This window comes from Taeniopygia guttata, chromosome 2 (genome assembly GCF_048771995.1).
Source record: "Taeniopygia guttata chromosome 2, bTaeGut7.mat, whole genome shotgun sequence".
Taxonomy (NCBI): domain Eukaryota; kingdom Metazoa; phylum Chordata; class Aves; order Passeriformes; family Estrildidae; genus Taeniopygia; species Taeniopygia guttata.
This window is the reverse complement of record NC_133026.1, coordinates 66,667,151-66,683,533: the sequence shown is the minus strand read 5'-3', so window position 1 is coordinate 66,683,533 and position 16,383 is coordinate 66,667,151. Positions and strand designations below refer to the sequence as shown.

The 16,383-nt window shown below is 38.6% G+C and overlaps 1 protein-coding gene across 3 annotated transcripts in view; it reads left to right on the top strand.

Moving 5' to 3' along the window:
- Positions 1 to 16,383, top strand: part of CAP2 (cyclase associated actin cytoskeleton regulatory protein 2) — a 68,269-nt gene that overhangs the window by 30,671 nt on the left and 21,215 nt on the right. For all 3 annotated transcript variants that reach the window (XM_030265512.4, XM_072924156.1, XM_030265511.4), the window contains 3 exons: positions 1,960 to 2,037; positions 14,384 to 14,527; positions 14,754 to 14,839. In XM_030265512.4, coding sequence (XP_030121372.4) covers positions 1,960 to 2,037; positions 14,384 to 14,527; positions 14,754 to 14,839 — 308 coding nt within the window. The remainder of the gene's footprint in view (positions 1 to 1,959; positions 2,038 to 14,383; positions 14,528 to 14,753; positions 14,840 to 16,383) is intronic.

Here is a 16,383-nt window from a genome sequence, read left to right as displayed (position 1 = left end):
TATTCAGGAACAGATAATCTATACATCAAAAATAATGCAGACGTACCAAACTTGCCCTTCAGAGCAATGTCAGGGCTCCACTTCATTGCTTTGTTTCTTTATTGTTCCAGTAGCTAAAAAAATACGTCTTTGTTTTACTTTCCCATACAAGGTACAGTTCAAAAAAGTCTGTATCCATCATTCCTTCGCTGTATGTGTCACAGTGCCTGAAAAGTTCTGCTTGATAATCCAGGCCTCCTCTCACTCTGTGAGGATTTTGTACGCATTCTTAGTATATTGCTTTCATTATTTGTTCATTTAGAGACTCTATCCCTTTCCTACAATTTCTCTCCTGCCCAGTGCACACAGATTATTTCCATTCTCAATGTAAATCCATCCTTTCCTCCATTCAAATCATTAAGTTCCTCAGAGCAACCATCTTCTTTGATTGATTTTTCTAAAAGTTTGCCATTTACCAAGCCTTAGTTACAGATTTATTTTTATCCATCTTGCAATCTAAGAAGCACTGAATTCATTCATAATTGCTTCCTTCTCAGGAATATCAGCTTTTTCTCAGCTGTTATACAAGGTTCTCCTCACATACACAAAACCCCACCCCAGGCTTAAAATAACGCACATGTTGTTGTTTTATGAATTTCTGTACCCAAAAAAAAGTCATCTGAAATGTCTAAGAATATCTAAACCTTGCTATTATTGATGGTATTTATGTCTCTGGCTGGAAAATTTAGGTTTCCTTTATTATTTATTTCTTTATCTATTTATAGAGATAGTTATACCCTTCCAAATCTCAGCCTGTCAGACCATATTATCCTTTTCTCCCCAAATACTGTCCAAGCTGGGTCTCTTTTACCATCTTCCTTGCAGTGGCTTTCATCCTAACAGATTATGTTTTATTCATGCCATCACATTTTAAGATGAATAAACACAATTTAGCTGTTTTACTTTTGCTACAACATCAAATTTCCTGACTTACATGTATTTTAAGTTGCATCCACATGGGTCTGCATATATAATTACCTCTTTTTCTTTTTAGATTGAAAAAACCCCAAGGAAAAACCCTTTCATAAAATGATTATAAATGTACCTATTCATATTAGGTTAACTTAACAGCATTTGGTTTGGCTTGGTTTGTATTTAGCATTATATACTAGTTATGAATAATTCTTTTCTATACCAGTAATGCTTTTTCCTAGTCACTACTCCTCCACCTGTATGAGGTAGAGGTGATATTGGAATCAGTATCATCTGTGTATATCAATAAGAATGTACAGAAAATGTATATGGTTCAAATAAACGAAAAAGACCAGAAATTTGAACATTAGTAAACACCCACAAATGTAGAGATTTATGACCCATCCAAACTGGTGACACAAAAGCATTCTGTCAGGTGCAGCTCTAACCCAAATGCTAGAGTTCTGTGAGTAGAAAACTGCCCAAAAACCTTCAGCCACCGTCTCTCATGGCCATCAAGTGTGCCCACAGATCACGGACAAGGAAGGAATTACAGCATAGTCCCTCAGCAAATGTGCCAAGCTCAACTCATCCTGAACATCACCACAGCCTAAGCTGCAGTTCAACACAAAGCTTGCAGATTGCTGTTCGCAGTGGTGATAAGTTCTTGCCATGCGCTTGGGTATAAGCATCACCATTAAAATGCCTAGACATACTCTGAAGTGTTAAAATTAAGTCCTCCTGTGACTAAACGTAGGAATTATAACTAAAAGCCTGCTTATCAACTCATTTTATTTCCTGTCTGAAGAAGATAGGAATTTAACCATAGGTGTAAAAAAAAAAATTAGAGCTAAGCTACTGCTTTAATACATTTCTTCCAGTGTTGCTGTGATTTAGATGAGAAGCAGCAAGGAAGATTTGAGCTGTCACACTTGACTTTCAGCTGCCACGAAGAGGCATTGGTGGTTACAGGCTAAGGTTTAATTTATATTCCTCCTTTTGTTACAGGCAGAGATGGTACGTGCTGCTTTCCAAGCACAGAGATCTTTCTTGCTGTTAGCATCTCAATGTCAAGAGCCTCCAGAGGTAAGGAAAGTGACATGGAGCGTCAAGAGGCAGTGTATGAAAAAGTCTGTGTTGCCGTATGTTATCGATCCTGCATTTGCTTTGTTTGTTCCTTTATTTATACAGTGCACTTGGGGGCTTGCTTTCACTTTTATAAGCATGGTGCTGTAATAATCAGAAAGCCATGGTCTGGGGTTAAGAACCTTTTCTGTACAAATGCATATAAGGTCATTGAAGAAAGCAAAGGAGTTGTCCACTTTACATTTTTAAGTGGGATCTGTCTTTCTCTGGAAGTGCCATGGAATAGAATGGCTATTTGCCAGACCCCAGGGATGCTATGAGGTAGACATTGAAGTCAGGGTATAAGCTAGTGAGAGAAAAGCCAGTATTAGCCCATGCACTCAGTATTCCCCAAACTGAGGTCCAGGTTAGGCCAATTCTGGAAGGAAGGCAAAGCATTTTGTCAAGAAAATGAAAAATAAACTTTTATCAAGTTGATTTATATACTTGTCTCACTGGCAACTATTTAAATCCTCCCCTCACTAGAAAGCTCAGGGAAGCTGTGGAGTTGTTATGAATCTCATTTGTAGTTTCTAGAAGGCTCAGGGCCAACAGCACTTTATCATTCCTGGGAATAGCAGTTAGCTCTTCTGCGGGACCACCCTTGAACCTTTCTCCTTGGAATATGCAAAGAATGAAGTCTTCCCTTGCACAGTCTCATAATGGCCTTCAGTTCTGCCTTTTTCCACTAGTTCCCTGCTCCAAAGTGCATTAAAATCCATTTTTGCAAATCAGAACTCTCTGCCCATGGTATAATTTATTGAAGTTTTGGTGTCACTATTTTTCTTAGAGACACAAATTCGAAGTTTTTCTAATCAGTATGTTTTAATGGCAAGGGGACTCAAGGAAAAGAAAAACAAAAAGCCCATAGATATTCAGTGGTAGACTCCAGAGTTCCAAGCAAGAAGGGATCAGTTGTTTTTCCAGCTGTCCCTGATCTCTGGGAGTAAAAGTGGGTCATGGCTCACAGAGAACAGGCAAAATTCCCATTGGTACAGGCCTCGAGCAGTCATTTATATTGGCTGTGAGTACAATTGCACCCAGTGGCCCACAAAATTCTACATGTTCATAGGTAAAATATTCCCCAGTGATCAGTTTCTGATGGCCTATAATGTAATGCAATGTTCTGAAGTGTTGGGATTGTCCCAGCTCTGGTACAAGAATAAGCTTTGGGTCCTGGTTTGGCCTCCTGTGCTGATAGCCTATCAGTAGGATTTTCTCTGCTTTTCCAGTGAGAATGGCAATGGCTTCCCCTACTCCTACCCTTATAACTTTCTGATCTCAAGTCAGAGGTCAAGTTTGAGATTTTTCAACTATAAAGTTTAGAAATTTTCATTGAAAAATGTCAAAAAACATGCTAAAAAAACCCAAACAACAGAATAAAGGAAAAAAGAGATTCTCCAGCAATCTAGAATGACGGTTATAGAAGCATTAAGAAAAGCAACGAATAATAGAAACCTTGTCATAAACATCACCAGAGCAGGCCATCCATATCTGTATGTCTTAGTTGCACATTATCAGGCCTGCGTAGATTTCTGCAGCTTGTTGAAGTACACTTTTATCATTTAACTCTCCGTTAGCACAGAGGAAGTGCCACGTGATATGTGTGTACACATTATTCCAAAGTTAAAATACCAGGAATATTACAGACTAAAGTTTCTTTTTATCAGTGAGAGCAAACCCAGTCCAGTTACTTACGTGTTTTTTTTTTTAAGACTGTTAGCTACACATTTTTATAGATATGAAAACACATATTGTTGTCCATCTTTTTCTCTTCTTTGCGTATTTTTTTTTTTTTTGCACAGATACACTTGATTATACTATGGACAGATTGAAAATAATTGAAGGCTGCCTATTTTATACAAATTGAATATTTTTTTTCCCACTGCAGAGAGGTTTCAGGCATTAGGTTTTTTATATCTCCATGACAATGAGTAAAAAAAATTCTATTATAAACTCACATTGGTTAAGCATTTTGAAAAAGCTGGTAATCACCAGCTAACCCAGGAGAAGGAAAGAAATAGGCATCCTGGGCCTGCTTCCCCAGGACCTTATTGCTGTGATGTCATCTCGGCTCTGGTTGTATTTATAGCCTAGAGCCATGGAGTCAGTGTGGAATCCAAACAGGAAAGCTGATCATTAGTGTATCAGAATGCACAGAGTAGAGAAAAGCAAATGAAGATGACAGCATATCTATAAATGCAAGAGAAAAGAGAGTAATTCTGTCATTCAGCTGTCTAGACTGTTTGCTTTATAATGTAAAGCTGTGAATGAGCCAGCGAGTTGCAGTTATGGCATAGGAGCTTTGTAGACATTCACAGACAGCGGTGTGGAGACTGAGGGGATTTACTGAGTTCCTGTCAGGTTGGGATGTCATACATGGTGCCTTTAAAAAAAAAAAAAATAGGGAGGGGAAAATGAGCTGGAAAAATAAATTAGCTCAGCTCTTGCAGCTCACAAACTAATGAATAAGGAATTCAAACAAAAAGAAAGCTCCTATATCTGTAATAAGCCTTGGATATTTTTGTGCTCAGCAAAGAGTGAAACGTATATCATCAAAAAGTGGTATTTTTTTCTCTCTGAAAATGGTGAAGTCCTAGAATTCATTTCACTCTTTAATTCATGCTATGAGTCACTAGCAAACATTTTCAGTGAAGATTGCTAAAAGTTGCTTTTGTAGAGTTTTGCTTGTCAATAATGTTTTTTTTTTCATTTGGAATCTGTTCCAGTGCACAGGCTTTATTATCTGAATATGTGAAAATAGTAGGAGCCAGGAAGGTAATTCCAGCTGGCATACCAATCTAGCATCAACTGCAATAAATTACTTTGCAGAGAGCATGTTCTGTTACTTTTTATGGTCATGTTCTATATTTGTATGTGCAGTGGAAGAGATCACATGACAAAACCACCAGTTGATATTCCTGTTTGTGTATGTCCCAGCTAATGGCTGCTAGATACAGGCTCATTCAGCAACATGGGATTTTTCAGTCCATCTACTTATTAGAAATTATTAACTGATGCAAAACTTCTAACATTCAAACAAAAAGTGTCTGTTATAAATTGTTTACTACTAGAAATAGTATAAAAGAATATATGAGTTTATAAGAGAGTGCAGAGGAGATGGGAAAATAAATTAGAATATTGCTGTAATCTGTGAGAAGTTGTTTAAAAAGATATTTTGAGACCATATGTTTGCATGTTGCTTGGGCTATTCAGAGGACAGGTTTTAGCATAAACCTTCACAAAACGTTCTGAAACACTTTGGATCTGATTTTCTATTTCCCACAGTCCAAGCCAAATACAATTCTGACTGAAATGTGATTTTTATTTCATTGCATAATAATTTTTAAAGTTATTAGTGTTCCTGACCAAATTTATCTGTTTAACAACTTTTTAAAATTTTCAGTCATGAATATTGATCACTGCTCAAAGTCACTGCATTAAATTCTTTGTGAATGGTGACTCATATATTGCCTTCTCTTTATGAGTTGTTGTATTTCACTTTAAAAGTTCAAACAGTTTTGAGAGTTGCTTTGAGGGCTTGAGGAATCCATTGTTCCTGTACTGAGAGCAAATTAATGAGTCTATTATTTTTGTGAATCAATATAAGCATATGCAGGATGAGTGTGTTCGTGGTAAGAAGTACTACAAATAGATTTAAATGACAGATGCAGTTCAGACTATAAATGATTACGTAATTTCTCATTAGAGAAGAATGCTGAGTTCATATGACTGCCAAAGCTCATGGATTTATTCCTAACATTGTGCAGACAAACATTCCAATTAAATACCTAGCTTAAATATCCAGATCCTGAACACAGGTGGGAGGAGAGGGGTGGGAAAAAGTGAGAGGTAAAGGAGAGTTTTCTCTTTTTTTCCTAGAAAAAGGAGACCTCACCTCACCTCACAGAAACTCAAGAAACCGTATTTGAATTTGGACTTAGAGACATGAGAACAAGTCCTTCTGTTTTTATTTTTTATAGCCAAGCAAAAACAACAACAAAAAATCTATTGTAGGATTAGAATAGCTGTGGCAAAATCTTTGAATAAAGGACTCATTCCATTTCCCCCTACTTTTCCTCATGCTTACTGAGATAACCCTTACTGTTTTCCAGAAATACAAACAGTAGGATACTTCTCACCTTGTTAATTTATTACATTCTTATGCAAAAGAGTTTTGGCTGAGTTTTGATGTCATTCTCTCAGCTGGTTCACTTCTGCTAACCTGCTCCTCTGTGTCTAGAAATAGCTTAAGGAAGAATTTAGTTCAGTCCTTTTAAGGTCCTCAGGCCTCAAACTCGGAGAAGGTGCCATGAGTGACATGGACAGGAGCCTGAGAGTCCTGAGCTCAAAAGGGAACCCCTTCCCCCGGTCCTGTTCTCTGAAATGTTGCCAAACTGTTGGCATACTTCTGTTATCTGCAATCCTACAACTGCATGTGACGCGTGGTTACAGCCGCAGAGATGGACCAACAGTTTCCAGTTGCTAACCCACTGCACTGCAGAGTTCACAGGCTCATTTTTGGATATTGTTGTAAGCTCTTACTCTGTTTCACATCCAGATTGCCCCTGACAACTGTTACCTCATAATTCTGTTTCAAAATCGCTAGTCTGCATTTTATTAGCCACAAATGCATTATATTTTCAGTTCATATAACCATTTAGGTTGGAAAACATCTTTAAGGTCATCAATCATAAACCCAGCACTGCCAACTCCACCACTAAACCATGTCTCTAAGCACCACATTTACACATCTTTTAAATACCTTCAAGGATGGTGGTTCAACCACTTTCCTGGGCAGGTTGTTTCAGTACTTGACAACCCTTTCAGTGAAGAAATTTTTCCTAAACTCCAGTCTAAAACTCCTCTGTTGCATCTTGAGGCCATTTTCTTTTGTCCTGTCAGTTGTTACCTGGATGTAGAAACTGACCCCCACCTCACCACAGCTTCCTTTCAGGTAGTGGTAGAGAGCAGTAAGGTGTCTCTAAGCCTCCTTTTCTCCAGACTAAACACCCCCACATCCTTAATTGGCCCCTCATGGGATTTACTCTCTAGATCCTTCACCAGTTTCATTGCCATTCTCTGGACACACTCCGGCCCCTCAGTGTCTTTCTTTTAGTTAACTTCTTTAGGAATCCTTGTCCCATTTCACTTTCTTCACTTGTGTTTGCCAGAACTCACAGGTCAATAAAACGTGGATGCATTTGAGATTCTTTTCTGCCCCAGGGACAGTGCACTCAGCAGTAGGAAGGCCCAGGGAGAACTAGTAATCATGGGAATGCAGAAGGGCCATGATAAGTGCATCTTCACCCAGCTTGTACAGAATAGAGGCAGAAATTCCCATCAGTGGCAGCTCTAGACTGGCTCACACCAACATCCCCAGGCACAGCAATTGCCTGCAATTCACATTCTGTGCAAGAATCAGGCTCCAGTAACCAAAGGTTCCTTGCACTTGTGACCTCCAGTGTACCTGTATACTCTGGATCCTCATTTGACATACTAAGCAATTCTAGGGATCTGCAAACCTTTACTGGAATTCTGATGATTGTAATATAATGTCCAAAAATCACCAGGATAGTTTTCAGTCCCTGTAGCAATGTTCATATTCAAAATGTGCCATGTGAGACCCTACTGAACAAAGCTGATAGGACACTTCCTCTCCCATTAAGTACCATGTTCTTTATTTCTGCTAAGCACAAATCCAAACTAGTACTCTCCTTTCTCTGTGTTACACAATTCTTTCCTGGGATTTATGCACATAACCTTCTAAAAAGGAAAGGACTAGAGGTACAGATGACTGAAAAGCAGGGCTTTTTGATTCACAGGTTAGTTAATTATTTTCTTTTTTTCTAATTTTACTTTGGTCTAAATCAGGCCACATCCACATTTGTGAATTCCAAAAGCTATGTCAGTTCCAGGACTGCTCAATGAACTGGGCAGCCTTACATTTTGGCCAAGGATGGAAACCTGCAACATCGAACATCTCTTTCCTGGGACATGCCCCATGAGAGGTGATTGCTCTTAGCAAAGATTCATAGGATCTCAGATGTTCTGAACAAAGCAACTGTGGCTTAGCAGAATCTCCTTGCTACCTGGAATGCCCTGGACTCCACTGACATGGACTATAATCACAGCAGCAGGATTGAGGAGTAGTACATCAAAAAGTTGAAAGCAGTTTATTAGTGTAATTGTTCTTGTTGATTAATTGTGGGGTGTTGCCTGTGTTGCTAAAGTAGGAGAATAATTTCTTGTTGAAAATACTGCCCACAGAAAGCTGCAGTGGACAAGAATACAACACAAAGAACATTCGAGTCAGTTTAAAAACCAGCCAGTCCCAGCCAAAGGGAGTGGGTGTGATTCTGCACTGCTGTAAACTGATGCATGCAGATTGTATCAGGTCCTGGATTTCTCTACTGGTTAGAAGCGATTTGTCTTTCACATTCCTCTCCAATTGCCTTGTCTCAGAGTTTACATTTAAAAATAAACCCACAAATGACTAAAGTAGTAATTTGTCATGTGGAGTTACGGTTTGGTATTCCCTATTTTTTCCCCACAAAGGACAAAACTGCTAGAGCTGATTTTGGCTGTTAGATTGAGATTTTTTGTGCTCTCTAAGAGGAATAAAAGCCAAATACCAATTAAGTCACTTTGGAAGCACACAAATGTGTCTAAGCTTCTGTGCTGATGAAGCTGACCAGACAGTTATGCAGATTTGTCTCTCTGTGTCATAGTCCTGCTGCGCAGCAGCAGAGAGTTGAAGTGGCAAAACTTGTACTGTTGACCAACACATCGAATATTTGTTATACCACTATGTTGAGGATTTACATTCTAAGAAAACTAGGCCATAAATTAATGTAGTTAGGTAGGAGGAGAGGTTTGAACCCTGAAAATACCAGAATACTAGAGGAATATAAATGTAGTGATCTCAGAGAAAAATCTCATTTATGGTCTCTACAGCCAGTCAGAAAATAGTTGCAGAGAAAACATTGGATTAAGGTGCAGTAGGGTAAAAAAACTTATATTTTATATGTACTTAAATAGGTTATTTCTCAGCCTGATCTGAACACTGATTCCATCCAGGCTATGAATAAAGAGTCAGAGAAAAAACATAGGCCTTTCATAAGCTGCATACCTACCAAAAAAAGTACAAACTTAAAGTCTTCTTTACAGATTTTGAAAATACAAAAAAAAAAAAAAAGAAGAAAAGAAAAAAAAAAGAAAAAAAAAAGGGAAATTACAGTTAATCAAAAACTCTAGAATCACAGCCACTCATAGCAGAAATACATCTCATTGGTGATCTTATTGCTGTAGACACAGGATGGGCTTCTGCTCATCAGCTTTAAACTGTCAAGGTAGGAATGTTGTGTAAGGTGTTTTTCTAGGCTCTCTTAACAGTAATGGCCAGCACCTCTAGAGTCCATTTCATCACATCTATTAATGTCTTCTAGCATATAGTCATCTAATATCTATTAATACCTGCAAATAATTCCTCAGGGATATTTCTTTCTTCATTTACAGTAAAGGGAATCAAGCCTCAGCTGAGAGCAGATGCTTGCCTGTTAAATTGTTAGAACTGAGTGTGGTGGTTGCTATCCATGACATCTTTCATCTCTTGAAAGGATGAAATGTGGGATGGGACTGTACTAGGCTGTTTGCAGAGATAATGGCTGTGTCTACATTAGTGTTTTAGCTCACTGTGGGATTGTATTTCTCCGTCAAATCAGCCCCATTTGCTATGCTGTGTTTCACATTATAGAGCAGCTTAAGGTGTACAAAGGGGGTAGAGCAGCTTAAGGTGTACAAACTTTCTTATGACGTTAAGTGGAAGATACACTCCCAGGCAGCATCTAAACCACAATTTACAGCTAGTCCCAAATTGCCCCCCTTTACATGTATACTGTGAATGTTGGAGCCTCAGTACCAACTGTTCTGCTCTGCAGAACCATTCCTATTTGGCTGCACTGCTTGCCAACACATACAAAGACACCTGATTCAGATCAACTCCGTGTTTCAAACTTGCTCATTAAAAATACAGAGTAAGTATGATGGAGATTTTATGTAAGTATGAAGGAGAAACTAACAGAACTGTACACCATGGAATAAAGCTTGTGCTCATGCTGTTCAGGTTGCAGCTGACTGAAAGGAAGGGGCCGTTGATCCCAAATTCTCTGAGTTTCCTTTTGCTGCTCCTTTGCCATGCCCTCATTTTGCATAACTTAAAAGGGTTTTGTTCTTTTGATATGTTTTTTTTCATAATAAGTCAGGTTGATTTAAACACTGTAATAGTGAGTTGAATTGTAAATTGTGTTGCCACTCATCAACATAAACATCCTTCAGTAAACAATCTCACCCCTCAAAACCATGTAAGATTAGCTAAAAAATACAGAAGATCTTCAAAACTATATTTTTTATTTACCTGCTGTATTTTGTGCCTTTGTGATTCATGCTGGCAGGTTTCTGGACAACAGTGGTCCTGAGAAAATACCCATTTTCCCAAATTAAAGCTGAGATTTTCAAGTAATCACTGGCTCAAGCAGTCAAAATTTAAGCAAGCCGTTCAGTTTACAGGCAGATTTCGAACAGCACAAAACCCAAAACTTTGGCCATTCTCCTGACCTACTGAGTGTCGGTCCTATTAAGCCTGTCACCTGGGGATTTTCTTGTGTGGGTAATGCAAATATGTGAAGGAGAAGAAAGTCTGTGTAGTGGGGTCTGTTGGAATACTGGTATTCCAGGCCATTTTATGAGACTGGGCTGAGACTGTTAAGTCTCTGAAGCCAAAGCCTAAGGCAGTTCTTGTTGCATGCTGGAAGTTTTTTGGAACATTTTGGCTAATCATGGCAATAGCCTTACTACTCTTGATTTTCTAATAAGAATTATAAAATATTATAAGCTGGCTGGTTTTCTAGTTATTTGTGTTAAAGTGACAATCTGGTTTTAATGATTATTTTAAAAGGAAAAAAAGAATACTGGGAATTACTTCTGGTATTTGTCAGTTGTACCCATGTTTCATTTTTAAGCATTTCAGCAAAACTGATATTATAATAGGAATGGTGTTTATAAAGATGCTCTTAAATTTCTGTTAAACAACTGTGCTGGGTCTTAAATTGCAAGAAATTTTATCTAGCACATGCCAAAGGCATGCTGAAGATTTTTCCAACAGTTCTGATTCATCCCCTGGAATTCAGTTTTCTTAGAGATACAATATAGACAATAAGTTTATTAAGTCAGCTGTTTTAATATTCATTGCAATAAAGACATTATTCTTCTAGAACTCTCAGCACAACTGTTTCTGCATTGTAAAGCCAAACAAGACTGATTACTGCCAGAATTAATGAGCCTTTCTATACCAATATGCCATATAAACTGTAATTCATCTGCAGTTTAATCACTAACTAAAAATTTAGAACTGAGACAGAACTCAGTTCAGTGATTCCTTGCAGGCTGTGCTCCTGTGTCAAACCCTTACACAGAAACCTGGAAGACAAGAAGCTTCCAAAAACACACACATTCTATGCAGCCATTGCAGAACAGGATGAGTGCAGAGTGTGCTGCTCTGCCAAGACCTCTCACATGGGACAGAGATGAGCAAAGCCTCAAGTCCACTCTGGTGTCACTGCAGTGCCAAGGGAATGATTACTTTGAGAAACTTTCCTTAGCAATAAGTATTTCATCTTTAAAACTTGCACAGGTTCTGTGAAATTAAATAAATCCATTAGATTTTTATAAACATTTCTTATAAATAGGTAATAATTGGATAGATTAAGTCCTCTGTTCTGAGGGACAGAAATAATCTCTGTGGCACTTACAGAAGATCCTCAGAAAAGTGGCTGAGAGCTTTTCTAGAAAGAATAGGAGGTGGTGTGGGTCACTGTGTGTCATTCAGAAAAATAATTGACCTTAATTTTGCCTTCTTATCTATAGGAATCAAAGTATTCTACAAAATAAAACAGCCATGTTATCACCATTTAATATCTAGGAAATCAAAGCACAGAAAAATAACCCAGCTTTCCTGAAACCTGATGACAATTTGGTGGGAGAGCTGCAATGAGAACCCCCATTTAAGGACTCCCACTTCTGTGCACTATCCACAGAAATGTGCTGCCTCCCAGTGCTGTCTAGATATACCAGGCATCTGTGGAGCTGTATTTTTAGGACTGATATTCTCTTTGTCTGGAACTGGGCCATGAAGATTCACAGTAAGCTCAGGACTGTAAATATCCCTCAGACTTTATGGGAGGAAAACTGGCATAATATCAAAGCAGAACAAGCACTTTCTTAAATTTCAGTTTTGTTAACTGCTGTCATACTTGAAAGATTTCCCTGAAAAATAAGAAAATACCCAAGAAAATACCAGCTGCAGCATGTTGTAAACAAGCAAAAATTAGAAAGGAGAATTTCTGCAGACTTTGTTATGTTATGGCAACAAGGTCATGTTTTAAAAACTACAAATCATGGGGATTTCAGAGCTTTTTCAGACTTAATGATTTGTGCTGGTCATTAAGTCATCAACAAAAAATATTTTAATTTCACAGTAATACAGTAAATATTTATTTTCTCCCATTCCATTTTGTTGTAGGGGAAGATCACATATCCCCATGTATTTCCAATGCATAGGCCTTTCTCAGAATTACTCTACCACTAAAATGTTCACGCTCTGTAGGTATATCAAAATACTTTTCAAAATGCACAACCTCTTTTTAACATGTTTTTGAAGTGTTTTTGACCTTTGTTGATCCATAGCAAACATGCTTATTCTAAGGTGACATAAAATTATCTGATGCTGAAGTCTTCTGGAAAGGTGAAAAGAAAAACCTTAAGATGAAAGAGATAAAGGAGGACATATGTGCCCATTATTTTGTGTGTGTCATGGTAGTCCTCAAGATCATGAGGATTAGCTGTCTCCAGCAAGCACATCAGAAATAGTCCTGGAAAAGGTGAGAAAAAATGTAGAGTTCTGCTACATCCTGAGTGATTTCCAAGTGAAGTGCCAGGGAGAATCAGAATAGTGCACTGTCTGGTAGGACATTATATAGGTTTGGTGAGCATACTTTTGCAATATTATAGGGTTGTAAGGTACAGCAGTTGTTTTGCCTCTAAACTGATGACTCCATGTCCCTCAATCTGCTATTTTCTGTGTGGAAGAATTCTTCCCAGTGAATTAGTGCTCTAAATTAGTTTTTCTGAGACACTGGACCAGTGTGATTAACATTCACTTTGCACAGGAAAGAGCTTGGATAGCTTCTGTATTCATTTTGCTTTTCTCTTCACTCCAGACACTATTCCTTCCACTCAGCAGTCATTCCCATGGATACCATTTGTTCCTGATTAACCCAGGAGAACTTCCCTAAACCATGGCTTGCAGGCAGCATATTTCCCATGAAATCCTCCCGCATTGCTTGCAGCCAAAACATTAAAATGTACCAAGAAGGAAAGGTAAAATTGATCTTGCCTACAGTGTGTTACTTTCTCAGTCTTGTTGCCAGATGATAACAGGCAACTAACAAGTAGTTTGTGTTTCTAGGGAAAAACAGCTTGGTTAATAACATGAAAAAATCAAGCATCTGAAGAAGTTCCAGGGATATCAGATGAAAATTACAGTCATTCTACTAACTCTGAGCTATGGGGTTGATATGGGTCTTAATCTGGGCAGCATGTGAAAATGTTGCCAGTGCTGAGAACAATTTTTGCTACAACACGTTATTAATACTTAATGTCTCTGCATTTTATCACTGTGAATATAGAAGGGTAATTAAACTGTTGCTGTAATGTAGAAATTTATGATGACCTTTCTTTATGGATGTTAAATCAGTAGGCAAGGAGGACAGTATTAAACCACATAGTGCTTTTGGACCACCCACTGTTAATAGCAGTCTTTCCTTTCCTTTCCTTTCCTTTCCTTTCCTTTCCTTTCCTTTCCTTTCCTTTCCTTTCCTTTCCTTTCCTTTCCTTTCCTTTCCTTTCCTTTCCTTTCCTTTCCTTTCCTTTCCTTTCCCTTCCCTTCCCTTCCCTTCCCTTCCCTTCCCTTCCCTTCCCTTCCCTTCCCTTCCCTTCCCTTCCCTTCCCTTCCCTTCCCTTCCCTTCCCTTCCCTTCCCTTCCCTTCCCTTCCCTTCCCTTCCCTTCCCTTCCCTTCCCTTCCCTTCCCTTCCCTTCCCTTCCCTTCCCTTCCCTTCCCTTCCCTTCCCTTCCCTTCCCTTCCCTTCCCTTCCCTTCCCTTCCCTTCCCTTCCCTTCCCTTCCCTTCCCTTCCCATTTCGTCTCCATTTCGTCTCCATTTCCTCTCCTCTCCATTTCCCTTTTTTTCCAGAATGAGGTGGCAATGCTTCTCAAGCCAATATCAGAGAAGATTCAGGAAATCCAGAACTTCAGAGAGAGGAACAGAGGAAGTTCAATGTTCAACCACCTCTCAGCTGTCAGTGAGAGCATCCCTGCCCTTGGGTGGATAGCAGTGGTGAGTGACACACGGTATGGTTGGGAGGGCTGTTAATAGGCTTCTGGATGGTGCAGCCCAGGATAGTTCCAAATTTTGCAGAGCTCTGCAGTCTCATCTATATAATTCTTCAGTCTACTACACCCAAGAAGGTAATAAACCTAGTATGTCAGGGGAGGTGTCTGACTAATGTTTTACTTCCTTTCTTCTTCTGTTGTTTCCTGCTACCATGGGGTGATGCTCCTAGTCTCCTAAACCAGGCCCTTATGTCAAGGAGATGAATGATGCTGCTACCTTTTATACTAACAGGGTATTAAAGGACTACAAGAACAGGTATGTTGCCAAGCTCCAGTATCAGCTAGCCAGAGAACAGAGCATTAACCATACCAGTAGGGTTCACAGTGCTATCACTGGAAGTATTTTGTAAACTAAAAAGCATTTGATGAAACCTTCTTGCAGTAGTATAGTTTTCCCTCCTCACCTCTGACCTGCAGCATGCTGCAGTGAGAATGGCAGCAGCATTAGCAGTGCTGGTTTTCACTCTCTGCACATTTTAAGATTATTTTTATTTTTTCTGGCATTCCAGCATCATGGAGCTTATATGCAAATGCCTATTTACATAGCAATGTACTGTGGCTAGCTGGCTGCTGTGCATCCTCCTCTCATGTGTGTTCTCATACTATTGCTGTTCTTGCTCTTGGCTTGAAAATATGTATTTATGTGGTAGATTCTATATACAGATTCAAATTCCATAGCTCCTAATTTGATTTTTCTCTGTACCACTTCACTATTCTTAAAGAGCACAACGAATATACAAGAAGGTTCTGTGAATGATATCTGTGAACTGATGGAGAAAGAGAAAAATTTTGGGTCCTTCTTATGACTTCTTTGAAAAGTCATGTATACATCCTGTTGATGTGATGCTTTTGAAGGCGAGATATTGGCTCTTGATTTTTATATCCCAATGAAGAATGATACTTGCTATTGAATTTTTCCTCTTTAGTGAGGAAAAGGTTCTAAATATTAAAACCTTTCACATGTATTTATGTTTCTTGTATATGTATAAATGCAAATTGTATGCTATATATAGTATGTTATTTTATATATTTTATATAGTATTCCTAAAGCCTGAGTTTACCTACTGAAGGTAGCAACTAATGCTGGGGTAACTGATGATTTTTACAACATAGCACCAGTATTTACACTGGAGGAAAAAAATGTCTCATGTAATAGTATAAATAGAGTACAGTATTTAGGTATTCTTCCTTTAATGAGGAATTCTCTTCCTGTTTTTCACTTTATCAGACCACAGTGTCTTCCAAAGTATGGAAGGCTGTCCCTTGACTTCAGTAGGCTTTGGATTAAACTTGTTGACCCAGGTCCTCCACATTATTAAGGCTAAAATTCCAAAGGAAATAAATAGAATGTAGACACACAAATCCTCATAAGCCATCACTATTCACTAATAATTTGTTGTAACTATGGACTTGATCTTACAAGTAGTTTCTCTCTCCATATTTCCTGGTTTCATTTATGAGTCTCATTGAAGGAATAATGATAAAGATTTTAAAGCCAGCTTGTGACTTGTACTTTAAAAATTCTTCATGTATAAATATTTTAGTTGGATGACTGTAACATGACCCAGTATTGCCCTGGCCACATTGGAACATGGCAGCCAGAATATCTGCACAATACATGGATATTTAATTTTCTAAAGTTCAGCACCCTGAAACTGTGTCTGGGTACCTGCTGCCCAGCTCAATGTGCCTTTAGTGCTTTTTCAGTTGACTTTGAGCCTGAGAAGAATGGTGACACACACTTCTAGCAGGAAGCACTCTCTGCTAGAGGCATCCTTTGCTCTTGTTTGTCCTCTAGAA